The 16447-nt window shown below is 42.4% G+C and overlaps 2 protein-coding genes across 4 annotated transcripts in view; one reads left to right on the top strand and one right to left on the bottom strand.

The window, feature by feature from the left end:
- IRAK1 (interleukin 1 receptor associated kinase 1) overlaps nt 1-4440 on the top strand; it is a 42486-nt gene extending 38046 nt beyond the window's left edge. For both annotated transcript variants that reach the window (XM_087710902.1, XM_087710901.1), the window contains exon 15: nt 4075-4440. In XM_087710902.1, coding sequence (XP_087567028.1) covers nt 4075-4127 — 53 coding nt within the window. In that variant the 3' untranslated portion in view covers nt 4128-4440. The remainder of the gene's footprint in view (nt 1-4074) is intronic.
- A 1267-nt stretch (nt 4441-5707) lies between these two features.
- TMEM187 (transmembrane protein 187) lies at nt 5708-16108 on the bottom strand. 2 transcript variants are annotated; one of them, XM_087710904.1, is made up of 2 exons: nt 15008-16108; nt 5708-7591 (listed from the first exon to the last, which is right to left on the bottom strand). In XM_087710904.1, the coding sequence occupies exon 2, from the start codon at nt 7571-7573 to the stop codon at nt 6695-6697; it is 879 nt and encodes a 292-aa protein (XP_087567030.1). In that variant the 5' UTR covers nt 7574-7591; nt 15008-16108; the 3' UTR covers nt 5708-6694. The 2 variants fall into 2 exon arrangements, with proteins under 2 accessions (XP_087567030.1, XP_087567031.1); XM_087710905.1 differs by having other exon boundaries at nt 15206-16108.
- Nucleotides 16109-16447: the final 339 nt, after the last annotated feature.

The raw sequence follows: 16447 nt of genomic DNA, 5'->3' as shown, positions 1-16447 counted from the left end.
CTGGTTTATGTGGTGTATTATGTATTGCTGTATTTCCTTACCTCCTTAGCATAAACAAGGATTTCAACTCCAAAAGTTTTTGTTACCCAGCTTACCCTGGGGAGTTTGCTGATGTCTAATACGTTTTCCATCAGAAAATGTTGAAGCACAGTAATCATATTTGCTAACATTTTTCCTTCTTATTGTTGGCTGACATTTACAACACTTTTCTCCAAAAGCCAAAACTATGGGGGGGAAAAAATACTTTACATAAAAGAAATTGCTCTTCAAATAACTCTTCACTGCAGCAAAGATATACACTGATCTTCTTTCAAGTTTAGACTTCTCTTTGCCACTAAGAGGTTTAGATATGTAGGCCCATTTTATACGAAATGATTGCATCGAGGGGTGACTTTTTATTTTTCAGTTAAGCTAATATGGGTCTTGTTGAAATGAACCAGGCTTCAATCTTGCTTAGCAAGATGTCTCACACAGAAGGCAAACAGAAGCCTCCGGGACGCCCCCAAGCTGGAGATATTAATGGCACATCAATCCCCTGTATTAATAGCAATAGCAATAGCAGTTAGACTTATATACCACTTCATAGGGCTTTCAGCCCTCTCTAAGCGGTTTACAGAGTCAGCATATCGCCCCCACAGTCTGGGTCCTCATTTCCCCCACCTCGGAAGGATGGAAGGCTGAGTCAACCTTGAGCCAGTGAGATTTGAACCGCTGAACTGCAGATAACAGTCAGCTGAAGTGGCCTGCAGTACTGCACTCTAAGCACTGCGCCACCTCGGCTCTAACTGATATTCTGTTGCATACTACTTCTGAACATTTACATCTCCATGGAACTGCCGAGTCAGGAGACTTCGCCACAGGGTTAACTCCCAGTATGCTGATAATATTCAGTTACATCTGTCCCAGGGCATCTTAGTGAAGGTGTTGAGGTTCTTTCTTGGCCTGGAGTCTGTGCAGATTAGAATGGAGTAGTTCTGGAAAAAAAAATAGCTGTGGGTTTTAGGCTCCCTTGTACTTTCCACCATTCCTAGTTCTCAATCGGGTCACATTCCCCCAGGCAGTTTGTACAAAGTCTGGGAGTTCTGCCCGGGCAGACCCTGTTCAAGTAGGGTCTTTGCACAGGTATCAGTTGCACCCATTTCTATATTAATAAGCATTACTGGGCCGTCAGTCATGTCTTAGTCACCTTCTGATTAAGACTATTGCGGCATAGTCTGTGTGGAGCTGCCTACTTGGAAAGTTTAGCTGGTTCAAAATGTTTACTGCCTGTGCCAAGACATCCCCATGGAACTCTCTCAGTGGGCTTACAAATGCTATTGTAAGGAGAGGTGGGTGGGTGGGAGGGAGAGAAAGAGAAGGAGAGGAGGGAGGAAGAGAGAAAAAGAGAAGGAGAGAGGGTAGGAAGGAGAAGACAGAGGTTAGGAGTAGGGGAGAAGTAAGGGAAGGAAGAAGGGGAAGGAGAGGAGGAAGGAAGAAAGGAGAGAAGGAAGGGAGAAAAGAAAACAAAGGGAAAATAAGGTGAGATGTGGAGGAGAGGTAGGGGAAGAAGAAAGAGATAAGGAGAGGTGGGTGGAAGGGAGAGAAAGAAGGAGAGGAGGGAGGAAGGGAGAAAAAGAGGAGGAGAGAGGGTAGGAAGGAGAAGACAGAGGTTAGGAGTAGGGGAGAAGTAAGGGAAGGAAGAAGGGGAAGGAGAGGAGGAAGGAAGCAAGTAGAGAAGGAAGGGAGGGAGAAAAGAAAGAGAAAATAAGGTGATATAGCAGGTGTGAAGGATGGTAAATAATACATTCCAAATTATACCTTATAACCTTTTAAATGGAATAATAATAAGAATGGCAAAGAAAAAGAATAACTATGTGAATGTATACCTATAACTCCATGTAAGAGAATAGATGACAGTAAAAATATAAAGCACAATATAGGTAAATAATACTTGATCATAAGTAGCTAGGTATAAATAAATAAAGAAATGTATATAAAAATGGATAATGAGTAATGAGATTACGAACGCAAGATAGAAATGTATAGAAGGGAAAACACTAACTGCAAAGAAACCGATTCGGAACTGCTGTATGATATACGATGGGACTTATTGTTCCTATGTTGTTTTTAAGTTATGTGGTTATTTTTGTTAATGTGTTTATGTGTTCTGTTGTTGTGTTTATGTGTATAAAATTTTTAAAAAATTAAGAAACAAAATGCTATCGAAAAGTTGTCACCTTTAAAGCCATATGTGCTCATGAGACTAATCTGGCAGAGTGGGTCTGCTCCAGGTCTCCCCCGGGGAAGCGTTACCTGGTGGGACTCAGGAAACAAGTCTGCTGCCAATTACCTCCCAAAGATCCATTAGATCACACAGATTAGGCCTCCTCTGGGTTCCGTCTACTAGCCAATGTCATCTGGCTACTACCCGGGGGAGGGCCTTCTCTGTGGCGGCTCCGGCCCTTTGGAACGAGGTCCCCGCAGAGATTCAGACCCTCCCCTCTCTCCAGGCCTTCCGAAAAGCCGTTAAAACCTGGCTGTGTCGGCAGGCCTGGGGTTGATGAGTTCCCTTCCCCTCTCGAATTGTGTGGTTGTTGGTTGTTTTAAATGCCCTGTACTTTTTGTTGTAGTTCTTGTGTTTCCCTTCCCCTCCTTTGGGTTTGTGCGCCGCCCTGAGTCCCGCCGGGAATAGGGCGGCATATAAATAAAATGAACCTTGAAACCTTGAACATACCTTCTCAGTCACAGCACTTCTCCTGTTGTATAGCCTTCTCCCTGAATTACAAATAGCCAGGCCTATTGGCCTTTTGGAAGAATTGGCTCTTTATCCAGGCTCTAGAGCTGGGATACAGATGGAGTTCTGGCATGGAATTCTGGCATGTTTGTTTGATACATTAATATACTTTTTTTTTTGAAAATTTCTTTATTAGTTTTATTACAGAAAAAGCACACACAAAAAAAAGAATCATCTTTCATTACATCTTGTAGAAAGCGTATTATCCATTGGTCACAAGTACATTTCGTGCATTCCTTCCACAATCACATATATTCCATTCAGTTTGAATTGTATATGTTAAAAATTTATGTATTTTATTATCACCATTTTCATTTAATTAAGATTTCAAGAACACAGCCACCTGCTGGCATTATTTTTTCTTCCCCCTGTCTCAATCAATCTGCCATATCTTTATAACATATTCTAAAAAAAAAGTCAATTAATATGACATCTAACATTTCCTCTCCCTAACACAGTGTTTCTCAACCTTGGCGACTTTAAGTCCTGTGGACTTCAACTCCCAGAATCCCCCAGCCAGCATATGTTAGTATATAGCATAGCTGGCTGGGGGATTCTGGGAGTTGAAGTCCACAGGACTTAAAAGTCGCCAAGGTTGAGAAACACTGCCCTAACATATCTTTATTATTATTATAGTTAACTAGAGGTTATTTACTATTTTTCTCACCTCTCCTCTCCACAGGCGCAAAAAAGCAACAATATACATTAATATACTTTTTAGGGGCTTTGAGACAGTTTCTGTTAAATTGGATTCGTGTAGTTTAGTTATGTTTTGAGTTCCTTGGGTAAAAAATGTTCTAAGTAAATAAACAAACGCGGGAAGTCATCGTTTTCAGGGGATGTCCGTCCTTTATGAAATATAGCACAAAACCATCCAAGAAACTAAATCATCATTAGGTCACTCACTCCCCACATGAGTATTCTCCAGATGTGTTAGATCAGTGTTTCTCAACCTTGGCGACTTTAAGTCCTGTGGACGTCAACTCCCAGAATCCCCCAGCCAGCTGTGCTGGCTGGGGGATTCTGGGAGTTGACGTCCACAGGACTTAAAGTCGCCAAGGTTGAGAAACACTGTTAGATTTTAACTATCAATCGCAGCTAGAGGATAGTAGGCTTCGAGTGGCTTTGGGAAAGATGGACTGAAGGCAACGCAGACAGAGTTATGGTCCTATTGCGCTAATTTCTGTATTCCAGTTTTGGGACACGTGAAAAACTGCTAGCTGATAAAGAGCAGTTGGGGAAAAAATATCTATATTCTGTGAGAAGTTGAAACCTAGGTTTCTTTTCTTTCTCCCCTTCAGGCGCCATTGCTGAGCCACCTCGTGAACCTGAAGAGAGTGATGAATTTGAGTGACATGAATTCAGCAAGCACGGGACCAAAGTTCTCATAGCGCTGACAGCACTTTGCAAATTACAGGGGGTCATGCCATCCTCTTTGGATGCCAAGCCTGTTCCCTGCTTAGATGGTACCAGTGTGGCCCACGCGTTTCTGGTAGAATTTGGCTTCAGGCCAGCAGTCTGCTATAAATGGAAGTCGTCATTGGAATTACGAATGGAAATCAAAACTGGTGGGGTGGGAGTGGTTACGATGTGGATTTTCATGGTTATACAAGTTCCTCACTACATGCTCCCTTTCTCTGAATAGATAATAAAACATTTTATATATATTTTTTAAGTTGTATGATTTAGTATATAGTTTATATGTTTATTTGCAGGGCGTAGTAGACGTTTGCAATAGTTATAAACAAAATCCCTCCTGTGGAAGAGGAAACTTCGAAAGCAGAATCTTTGTCCTATCGGAGTTTTCAGAAAGGTGAGAACATCTGCTTTCTCTCCTGCCATCTAATTTCCCCTGCAAGAAACTTGTGAGCTGTGAAACCACATGGAAGCAAAGCTCCCAGAGAGAATACACGGTGGGTTACCGATTTTTCAACCAGATGGTTATCAGAATGGTTGGTTTTATTATTGTCATTCAATTGTTTAATCAAGAAAACCACAAAATTAAGAGGAAAAAAGGACAGTGAAAGGGAAAAATGTAAAAACCCCAAATTTAAATACAATGATTATAATAAAGAGAAACGGGAAAGAAAAAAATAGAAAACATTTACAATAATGTCAGGAGGGCAAGTTCTGTCCATTGACATGATTTTTCTTTTTGTTGTTGCTATGCTGCAGTTGTGATGGAGCCATTATAGATTCTGTTTTAGGAATGTAGTTCAACCTCACAGTAAGGAGTTCCTATTAAAAACTGAATTATGCTAAATATTAATAATGCTGAATAATCACATTGCATCACTGTGAAGGGAGAAGTTGTGGTAGGAAAAAGTTACACTTTGGACAAAGGACATGAAAGTTTAAATTCATTATTGGCCATGGAAGCTCAGGGTGATACTTTGGCCAGTCTGTCTTGGCCCAAACCCTGATGATGGGATGAGATAGAAGAGGAAGTGCTACGTACCCTAAACTAAGCTCCTGGATAAAATTGAAAGTATACAGGTAGTCCTCAACTTACAACAATTCATTTAGTGACTGTCCAAGTTACAACGGCACTGAAAAAAACGGACTTATGGCCCCTTTTCACGGTTACCACCTTTCCAGCATCCCCATGATCGTGTGATCAAAATTCAGATGCTTAGCAACTGGTTCATACTTATGACCACTGCAGGTCACGTGATCACTTTTTGCAACCTGAGCAGCAAAGTCAATGGGGAAGGCAGATTCACTTAACAACCAGGTTACTAACTTATCGACTACAGTGATTCATTCAACTGGCAAGAAACGTAAAGCCGTCAAAACCTGGCTGTGCCGGCAGGCCTGGGGTTGATGAGTTCCCCTCCCCTCTCGACTTGTGTGGTTGTGTGATTTTCGTGTGTTTTAATTATGTGTACTGTTGTTTTATGTTCCCTTCCCCTTTGAGTTGTTCGCCGCCCTGAGTCCCTCCTGGAGAAGGGCGGCATACAAATAAACCAAATACAAAATGGGACAAAACTCGCTTAACAAATGTCTCACTTAACAACATAAAGTTCGGGCCCAATTGTGGTCGTAAGTTGAGGACTACTATATTCCTGTAGCCAACTTACAGTGGGCACAGAAAATTACTGTCTCAACAGGCCTTGAGAAAGAAAACTGAGGAACAGCGACCTTCCCAAAGGAAGTGATTCAGAATGAAAGGGAAATGACTTTGTCATATGACTGTGAATCCCTTTCATTCAAGTCATGCTCCGGAGCAGTCCTCCTACACTGAGACGGGCGTGTTTCTCCACGTGGATCAAGTGATCCCATTTTGCACTTTCAAAATGAAAATGAATCTGCTCCACTGTAAATTGAGTACTGTATAAACCAGTCGTGGCACGACAAAACCGCGAAGCCCTTATCCGCGGAGACATAAGCGCGTCACTAAAGCCGCGACGTCATCACCGCCGCGGCAACAGCGCGGCAACAGAAGGGCGCTTTAAAACGGCGCCGCAGCAGAAAGCCGATTTCAATTAAGATAAGGGTTAGGATTAGGTTTAGGGGTTTGTTTTAGGGTTAGGTTTAGGGTACTGAGTGCTTGGGAATGCACGGATTTGCCCTCCGCGATTATGTCATCGCGGTAGGGTCGCGTTTTTCCTTAGCGCTTCGAATGGCGCGAATTAGTCTTCGCGCTTATGTCTCCGCGGATAAGGGCTTCGCGGATTTGTGGTGGAACCTAAACCAGCAACTTTTTTCTCCCCTATGTGGTTTTATAAAACAGCATTATATTCAACTGGGAAATAAACCGAGTGGATGCTGTGTGGATTTCACCAACTATCTTCAATACCTTTTTGAAGAAACTGGCATATTTTAGCAAGAGTTTTTAATTCTTTCAAACCACATTACAGTACGTTCTTGTACTGTTACAAATCTCTCCTTCGATTAAGACTGTTGATTGATGTCTTAAGATTATTTCACTGAGCTTAGCCGGCGTCTGCTCATTAAGGTAAGGAAGAGAAAAGCACAGTGGAACTGCAGCACATCGCACACCTTGGACCAAAAATGACCAGTGAGTCGAGAGAAGAACGCCCACTGGGCCAGTTCCCGATCCCACACTTTGAGGCTAACAAAACCGAAGCAGCACATCGTCCCCAGAACTATAATCCAGATGGAACTGGCGTTGCCAAAACGTCTTTGCACTTTCAGTACTCTCCAAAAAACAACAATTATATGTCCGCTCAATGCCAACTCAAAACCCTGTGGGTGAAGCACTGCCAGGACGTAACTAGACAGTGAAGTCACTTCTACGGCTAGGAAAACGTACGGCTCCCACCCATTTTCAAGAAAGAGGCACCAAGCAATGACCCAAGCAAAAATTGGTAGCGTTAACAACTGATCTAACACAGCGGCCCGGTGATGCTGCGTCCAGAGCCGGAGCCATTGTGTAGGCCCGTAAAAAAGCGCCATGAGGGCAAAGATCTCTTGAAAGTAGGCCTGCCTGCTCTTGTCACCCGGTCGCCACCAATACCAACCCAGAAGTACGTAGGCCAAATTGATTAAGCAATTGGCTGGCATAGCAAGGAAGGCTGGCATTCCAGGCACTGTTGGCTCAGCGTAATGCTCGTAGCCAGTATCCGTGTGAGCGCCATCAAAAATTCCCGAAGCCACCGCCAGTATGCAAAGCAGCAGGCCTCCCGTCGCATGCGAGAACGCCTGGCTGTCTTCTGACTTCATAGCTGCCTGTTTCAAAGTCTTGAGTCTTGCTCTCTGCGCTGCTGCCAAACGGCCACCGCTGCTACAAATGCTTCGTTTTCCATTATTCACTTCTTTTTTTGCCACTCCGGCCATCCATTCCTCCTAGAACAGCTTACGGAAAAACAAGAAGAGAGCATGAAATGGATGACGCAGCTGATTTAAGTTTCCCCAAGATGAATTTACTGGCCTGGGTGGGCTTTCCCCATCAATGCTGCACACAGGAAGTGAGTGGGTTGAGTTAAAACTCTTCTCTTAGAAACCCGAAAGCTTGCTTGGCATTTGCCGAAAACCACTCCTCCTCCTCCCTCTCCTGCTCAAACAGCCACAGCGTGAGATTACTCAAGCAAAAGCCCAGCAGGTTTTCTTGGCAGCTCCTGTACTCACAATTATGTTATGAAACAGCTGTAGTGGCAGGATTGGCTATTGGTGACATCACGGCTTAGTGGGGGAACTTGGGGGTGGGTGGGTGGGTGGGTAGGGTTGTTTCCTTCCCGTGATCGTCTGTTTTGTAACCATGGAGACCGCAAGTGCTAGATTGTAAGCCTAGAGAGCGCTTAACGCTCAGGCTACAGAACTTTCTGTTCTCCGGTCTTTCTTGCAAACAAGTTGCTTTCGTACGAATCATTCTTTGCAGACACATCTGCACCCTCTTAGAAATAGCAATAGCAGTTAGACTTATATACCGCTTCTTAGGGCTTTCAGCCCTCTCTAAGCGGTTTACAGAGTCAGCCTATTGCCCCCAACAATCCGGGTCCTCATTTTTCCCACCTTGGAAAGATGGAAGGCTGAGACAACCCTGAGCCGGTGAGATTTGAACAGCCGAACTGCAGATAGCAGTCAGCTGAAGTAGCCTGCAGTGCTGCACTCTAACCACTGCGCCACCTCGGCTCTAATCTATGGTATTATTTAGAAGACATTTCAGAGATAATTTAGAGTTGGGAAGAGATTCAGGGGGTGGGGAGAGTTCAATTAATATTATAAACAGCAATGGGAAGTCACAGCTGCTACGCAGTTCTTTTAGCTGGTGTTGGCTTTTCTATGCATCAAGTTCTTTCCAAGAACCTGGGTCAGTGTTTCTCAACCTTGGCAACTTGAAGATGTCTGGACTTCAACTCCCAGAATTGTGTTTCTCAACCTTGGCAACTTGAAGATGCCTGGACTTCAACTCCCAGAATTCCCCAGCCAGCATTCGCTGGCTGGGGAATTCTGGGAGTTGAAGTCCAGGCATCTTCAAGTTGCCAAGGTTGAGAAACACAATTCTGGGAGTTGAAGTCCAGACATCTTCAAGTTGCCAAGGTTGAGAAACACTGACCTAGGACCTTGTAATTAATTGGTGTAGTATACAGGTAGTCCTCAACGTACGACCACAATTGAGGCCAAAACTCGTGTTGCCAGGTGAGGAATTTGTTAAGCGAGTTTTGTCCCATTTCGCGACTTTCCTCGCCACGCTTGTTAAGTCAATCGCTGCAGTTCTTAAATTAGTAACTTGGTTGTTCATCTGCCCTCCCCGTCGGCTTCGCTTGTCAGAATGTGGCAAGAGATGGTCACATGCCCCCCCCCCCGACAGTGTCACCATCATAAATGTGAGTCAGTTGTTCAAGCATCTGAAGGTATTGGTAAATCACGTGACTATGGGGGGGAAATGGTCACGCATCACTTTTTTCAGTGCCATCGTAACTTCGAATGGTCACTAAGTGAACTATTGTAAGTCAAGGACTACCTGTATAGGCGGACCCAAGCAGTGTGGTCCTGTGCAATTGACAAGATGGAAATTTTGTCAATGTACAGATTTTTTTAAAACACTGTTCCAAGATTTTTTGGTATTGCATTGCACCCAATGTTATTAATTTAGCGATAGCTTTATTATTTAGATGGGGGTGAGGGGGGGGGTTCCACCACAATAGCAATAGCAGTAGACTTATATACCGCTTCATAGGGCTTTCAGCCCTCTCTAAGCGGTTTACAGAGTGTCAGCATATCGCCCCCAACAACAATCTGGGTCCTCATTTTACCCACCTCGGAAGGATGGAAGGCTGAGTCAACCCTGAGCCGGTGAGATTTGAACCGCTGAACTGCTGATCTAGCAGTAGCCTGCAGTGCTGCATTTAACCACTGCGCCACCTTGGCTCTATACCGCGAAGCCCTTATCCGCGGAGACATAAGCGCGAACCTAATCCGCGCCGTCCGAATCGCTAAAGCAAATGCGACCTTACCGCGCTGGCATAAGGGTGGAGGGCAAATCCGCGCCTTCCGAAGCACTCAGCACCCTAAACCTAACCCTAAAGCAAAACCCTAAACCTAATCCTAACCTTAATTTAAATCGGCTTTCTACCGCCGCGCTGTTTTAAAGCGCCCTTCTGTCGCCGTGCTGTTGTCGCGGCGGTGATTGACATCGCGGCTTTAGCGATGCGGTTTCATCACCGCTATTTTGATGAGCGTGGCTTTGTCGTGCCACGAGGGGGGGGTATATAATTTACACATCAAGCTTGGCTCCTGAGGTTTCCCTGCCAGTTGCATGGAATTTGCTCACCACTCCCTTGTAGTTTGACTTGCAACATGACTTACAGCTCTGCTATCCGCCTGAGATACCCCATAAGTCCCACAAAGGAAGGTGCTGTAGCCCTTGGATTCTTTCATCCAAATACCTGCTTCTCGTCCTTGTCAACTTTTGGGTCACGTGGACTTCAACTCCCAGAATCCCCCAGCCATGCAGAAGTCTGGGGGTTGAGGTCCATAGGGCTTAAAGGTAGCCAAGGATGAGATGAATTGCTGCATACATTATGTACTGTATGTAGTTGGCTGAATTTCAGTAAAGTACGCGATTTAAATAGAGAGAGAAATCCGCTTTGAACTGTTCATTCTAGTTCCACCTGCCGTAGATTATTATTATTACTACTAATTATTAAGGAAGAGGGGTCTTCAAATTCCAAATGCTCAGAAACAAATGTCATGTGTATGTATATGTTAGAAGTTTTTCATTTTAATCAGAGTTTTCAGTTTTTAATCACAAGATTCTCTTTGGGGCACTTAACCTTGTATGAGCTTCTTTTAGTCAAATTTGTAATAATACCTTTTTATTGTAAACTGCCCAGAGTCACTTAGGTGAGATTGGCAGTATAAAAATGTGATAAATAAATAAAAAATACCTATTCAAACCTATTTTTCCCCCGATATCACTCCAGGATAGCTAGATACTGCCACCTAGCGGAGCATCAGGAAAATGCTTCCATTTACAGAATACAACACCTTCCACACACACACACCCCAGAAAATACAGTACATTGTCTATTTGGTTCAATGGGGGGGGGACGGGACGACCACACTTCTCTGAAATCACCATTTTGGATGGTCCATTCAATACACAATCTGCATAGAACCTGGAGAGTGCAGGAAATGCAAGACAAAACTGGGATACATCACCACTTCTCTCCATACATCAAACCCCGGGGTAATAGCCAGCTGGTCCCCTTTGATCTCCCTAATGTTTTCCCCTCTGCTACATCCCCCTCCACCAATGTCCTTCAATTTTTTCTTGCTCTTCTGCTTCCAATCCGTAATTCAGGACAAAACAGCCCATTTTGGAATCTGAGCCAAAGACAAATGTTTCGGGTCAGATACAAACTACCTATATTCAGTTGCTATGTGTAAAGAATGGTTCGTGCCCCAGTGGCTTTATAGATAGATCTCTATTCCTAATTAACACCAGCTTCAGATCCTGGGGATTTTTATTCAGGAAACATCTGGTTGTCTTGATCAGAAGTATTAACTAGAAGTTGTCTTGTGCCAGTGGTGGGGTGCTCATCCCGTTCCAACCAGTACGGTTGGAATGGGTCCTCGTGCATGTGCGCAGTTCACGCATGCGTCTTAGCGCCTGCGCGATGCTCCAGCTGCTTGTGGAGAATCGCGCAGGCACTGTATGTGCCATGCGCCTGCGTGGAAGCGCAGAAGCCTTCAAAGATCGGTAAGGAACGCGGGCAGGCGGGTGGGCCCTTCGGCGTCCCCATAAGTTACGTCCGGGTTCACCGACCAACTGGTCCGTGCGGACCGCCGCTGACCGGTTGAAACCCACCCCTGTCTTGTGCCCATGTACTGTATACCGTTTCTCTAAGCTGAAGGGGAATATCTATCTGTATGCTTGCAACCACTCAAACTGCTTATTCAAAAAGGGGTGGCATAATTATCCAGGGAATTTGGTGTCTCAGGAATATTAATTTCCCTGGTCCTTGTCTGAAAATTATGGACATCCCAGTATTGCTCAACTACAGCATCCAGCTTTTTCATTTTTATGTCGTAGCTCAATACCATTACATAATGCCCCATTCCTACATTTTACTGCATTAATTATCTGAAAGCAAATCCAGGTGTTAACTTAATTATATTCCCAAACATATACTTCTTGGTAATGACTTAGAGCAGTGGTCCCTAACCTTTTTGAATGCATGGACCGGCGGCAGTAGGGAAGGAGGGGATTGGTTCGCATGCTCAACCTAATCCTGCACATGTGCAAATGAAGCTTCATGCACTCACCCGCCACGTGCATGGCCCTGTAGTGGTCCATGGCTCAGGAATTGGGAACCCCTGACTTAAGAGGAAGGGGGCACTTTGTGATAGAAATCAATAGGCAATAACTCGGTATATTTTTTATTTTTGCCTTTATCCTGGTAAAGTAATATTATGATTTAGTGATTATGACACTTAAAAGTTTTAGCACTTTAATACTTGCATGTTATTCCTAAATTTTAGTTTATCCTAATTTAATCAGAAGTTTTCATATATTCCCATTTGAGGTCAGCAAATGCTATTACAAAAGTATATACTATTCTGGTCAGTGCACACAGTAAAGATGTTCTGTTCTTTTTCATCAATTGTAATTTTGGAGAGAGACACACGTCTCTTCATAACCAACCTGCTTTCCTCTACCCACCCAGCATAAACAGAAAAAAAAAACCACTCAAGAGTTACAGAATGATTGAACAAAGGTTCAAAACATTTGAGAATGCAAGATAAAATTGGCAGAAGAAGGTACAGGAAAAAGAGAGTAAGTCATGGATTTCTAAGAGGAGATCATCCTTGCACAATCAACCTTGATTTGAGTGAATAATACTGAGGCTGTGTTTGCATAACATAGTTATTCTCCTAATTCAGTGAACAATGATTTACTGACTCACCCAAGTACCCAGGTTTGTACACCATAGTGAAACGTAGATAAATCATACTACTATAATTTGTTTCAGGCACACCATGATCTACAAACTAGGCAAATATATAACAACCTTGTGTAGTATGCAAACCGGCTCTGTGATAATAAATCACTCTATCCTTAGGGGAACCTAAAAAGAGAGACCAAACAATATATTTAATACTATGGTGAGAATGTTAACTGCAGTATTGCATGTATCTATAGGAACTGTCTTCATAAGGACAACTACATAATATATAGGAACATCCAGGAGTAAACTATGAATATTATACAATTTCTAAATTGCAATCCAAAAATGGATATTTCAAATATGGTCTTTACATGAATATTGCACGCTTGTATGGAAAATTAAAAAAGGGGGGGGGGAATAATACTGAGGCTGTGTTTGCATAACATATTCCTAATTCACCGAACAATGATTAAATTTAAAAATGAATTAGTAAAAGAATTCCGAAGTGTTTTGCAAAAAAATGATTACATGTTTTAATTTTTAAAACATTTCACTATTTATTGTGTATGAACCAGCCAATAGCTGGAGCTCTCTGGGAAATGTATAATAAAACACACTAAATTGCAATTTAAATACAAACGTAAAATAAACTATAAACATTAAACATTAGACAGCTATTATTCAGAAACCAAAACAATATCGATATCCCATCAGGCAAAGAATGTCAGATGGCTGGACCTAGAAGACGGGCTTTTTCCACAGTGGCCCCTGCTTTAGGGAACATCCTCCCTCTGAATGGCTCTGACAGTTAAATTTTTGTAAGGCCCTAAAAAACTGGCTATGTACCTGAGCCTGGGATGTGTTCAAGGGCCCCGTTTCCCAGCTGCATTACTAACTGGTCAAATATCTCAGCTGCTATGTTATGTTTATTTTAGATGTCTTTGTTTGTTTACTGTTTTCAGATGTTTTTAGTGGCTTAATTGTATTTTTCTGAACTGTAAACTGCCCAGAGTCATTGATTGGCTGGTTATAGGAAATGAACGAATGAGAATTGAGATACATTAAAAGCAGTTAAAAAGGTAGGAAGATACAAAGGTCTTTACCTGGCATCAAAATGATGTTACCGTGGGCACCAATAAGGCCCTAATTCCTAATCTTTTCAAAGGTACAATTTGCAGTCTTCGGTCACAATCTCTTTATAAAATAGACACACAAATAGGGGAAAAAATGTCACAATAAAAGCAACCAAAAATATAAAAACCTTTTGCAATGCTGTTGGGATTGAAAACGAATCAACTTGAAATCTTTATAATTTAGCCCACTCCTTGTTCCCATTTGCTATTTCTGTTTTTAAAATTATTTTTTTAAAATAGATGTTATATTCTGAATCTTAGTGTTGATCTTTCATTGTGGACAAATTATGTGACTGCAGCATGGCCACACAGCACCAATGAAGCAGCCAAAATTTTGCCAAATTTCAATCCCACGTCATGGGTCCCAGATTTTGGATGCATTCTGTAAATTAGCCAATTTGAGGTACATTGATTAAAAAACTGAAAAATTGAAACGATTTTTTTTTAAAAAAACGAGAGCTTTAGTAGTATATACTAAGAAAGATACTCCATATATGGATTGGGGGGGGAGAGAAATTGCAAATGAAACAGAAAAAAACACACACAAAGACATTATGGAAGAAAAACTCCTGAATTCAATTTTCAAAGCAAAATAATTATTTTAAACCCATGAGAAATGGGTCCCTATTTCTCTTCAGTTATTTGTACCTTCTTATCATAAATATATATTGATTTGGTACATATACCTTCAGCAAAAAATTTTAAGCAAAACTTAATGATCTTGCTTCATCTGCATAAATCACTGATTTTTAATTTTAGAGACTTCACAGTATCTTCCCTTCCCATGGATGCTAGTCAGGAATTTAACTGAGCCTTGAAAAAAGCACAGGTCTGCTACAATTTATTACCGATATACAGAACAGAACAAGATGTATATATGTATGTATGTATGATGTATGTATGTATGCATGGTGTCACAACCCCTGGTATTTATCAGCACAAATGCAACATAGATAGATAGATAGATAGATAGATAGATAGATAGATAGATAGATAGATAGATAGATAGATAGATAGATAGATAGATAGATAGATATAGATAGATAGATATTCTAGATAGATATTCTAGATAGATTTTCTTTCCCTGTATTTTATTTTTTGATTTTATTTCTGTATTGTAAGCCGCCCAAAGTCCTACGGGATTGGGTGGCATATAAATGTTATTAAACTCGAAACTAGATAGTTATAGATATATAATACACACACATATATATATACATACATATAACCGGAAAAGCCCCTACCTTTGGGAATCTAAGTGTTGAATGATGAGAAACAATAGTAAAAAAATAAAGAAGGAAGACTGTTCAAAATACATGTATTTTTCCTCGATGTATTCTACAAAGGCAGCAGTACCTCGAAATCCTACAGCACTATATAATTATTAATATGCAAAACTTGCATCTCTGAATTGACTTCACTTAGACAACAGTTGAACTTACTTCCGAGGACTAGGCTGATACTTATTGGGCAAGTTTAACTGGTCTCAGCGCAACGTAGCCCTCTGCGGGTAGACTGCCAAATGAACCCTTGGGGATTCACGGGGGTTTATTGTTAGGCCAACGTGTGCAGAGCCGAAGGCAATTGCGAGTCAGGAAGCAACTCAATACGGGCAAAGAAAGGCCGCTTTCTTATCGCGGGCGGCCAGACCCACCACATCCGGGTCTTCCCAGAGGCAGCCGGGAAGGGCCTATCAGCGAGAGGTTTCTGCACCTGCGCATCGAGACCGGCGAGACCCACAGAGAAACTCCTAGAGTAGTTGCGAAAAATCGTAGTAAAATAATAATAGCACCTTTCTCCATTCAAGAGAAGTTCGCGAGTGATATTTAAATAAGTCTCCTACGGATCCGTGTTTTGGTAACTGAACATCTGAACCGCCAACCGCTGTAAACCAATCCTCGCAGGTCCTTCGATCAACGGCTTTGGCCATGCTGAAAAACCGGGGTGTCAGCCCGCTTGTTCTTTATTTCCAATGCGTCATTGTCAGTTCCTGTCTTCAACATCCGGGCAATTGAGCCCGTTGGCGCCATCTTGATTCCCGATACGTACAGCGGCCGCCATCTTGGTTGCTTTTTCGGTCACCCCCCATCCGCTAGAGATATCAGCTGGCGCCATTTTGGGGGCTGTATAGCAATTCGCGTAGGGCAAGCGATTGTATATTTCTATTATCCGGTGATTTAAAATAAAATTTGGTTTAATCGGGAAAACACACCAGGAACGTAACACCGAGGTTTCTTGAGTCTAACGAAGCCGTTTTTGCCGAAGGTTCTGCCCATCCGGGTATTTAGGAGGCAGCCATCTTGAATGCATATATATTTCCGCACCATCCGGGAATACAGGAATCGCCATATTGAATCTCACATAACACAGGGCGGCGACATACGGGCATTGGAGAAGGACGCCATTTTAATGCTCGAAAGGGAGGGAAATACATCCGGGAACTTAATAGGACATTTGAGTGTGTTGCGTGCGCTTTTTTTTTTAATTGGAATAGTAATAGCAAAGGGGAGGATCCAAAATGGCAGCTTCCAGGAAAGCATGAAACCTGAATTTTATCATCATTCCCGATATTATATAAACCTGCCTAATTCCGAATCGTGTTATTTAATTCCTTGAAATTCGGGATAAGATTCAGGACCAGAAATATTTATCGAAATCAAGATCGCTTTGGCGGAAAATAGAAG

This window comes from Thamnophis sirtalis, unplaced genomic scaffold (assembly GCF_051295495.1).
Source record: "Thamnophis sirtalis isolate CommonGarterSnake01/CBP01778 unplaced genomic scaffold, rThaSir2_p1.2 scaffold_3, whole genome shotgun sequence".
Lineage (NCBI taxonomy): Eukaryota > Metazoa > Chordata > Lepidosauria > Squamata > Natricidae > Thamnophis > Thamnophis sirtalis.
The sequence above is the reverse complement of the archived record's forward strand: the minus strand, read 5'-3'. Positions and strand labels throughout refer to the sequence as shown.

Coding starts and splice junctions, on each gene's coding strand:
- TMEM187 (XM_087710904.1), bottom strand. CDS start 7,573: ATGGCCGGAGTGGCAAAAAAAGAAGTGAATAATGGAAAACGAAGCATT.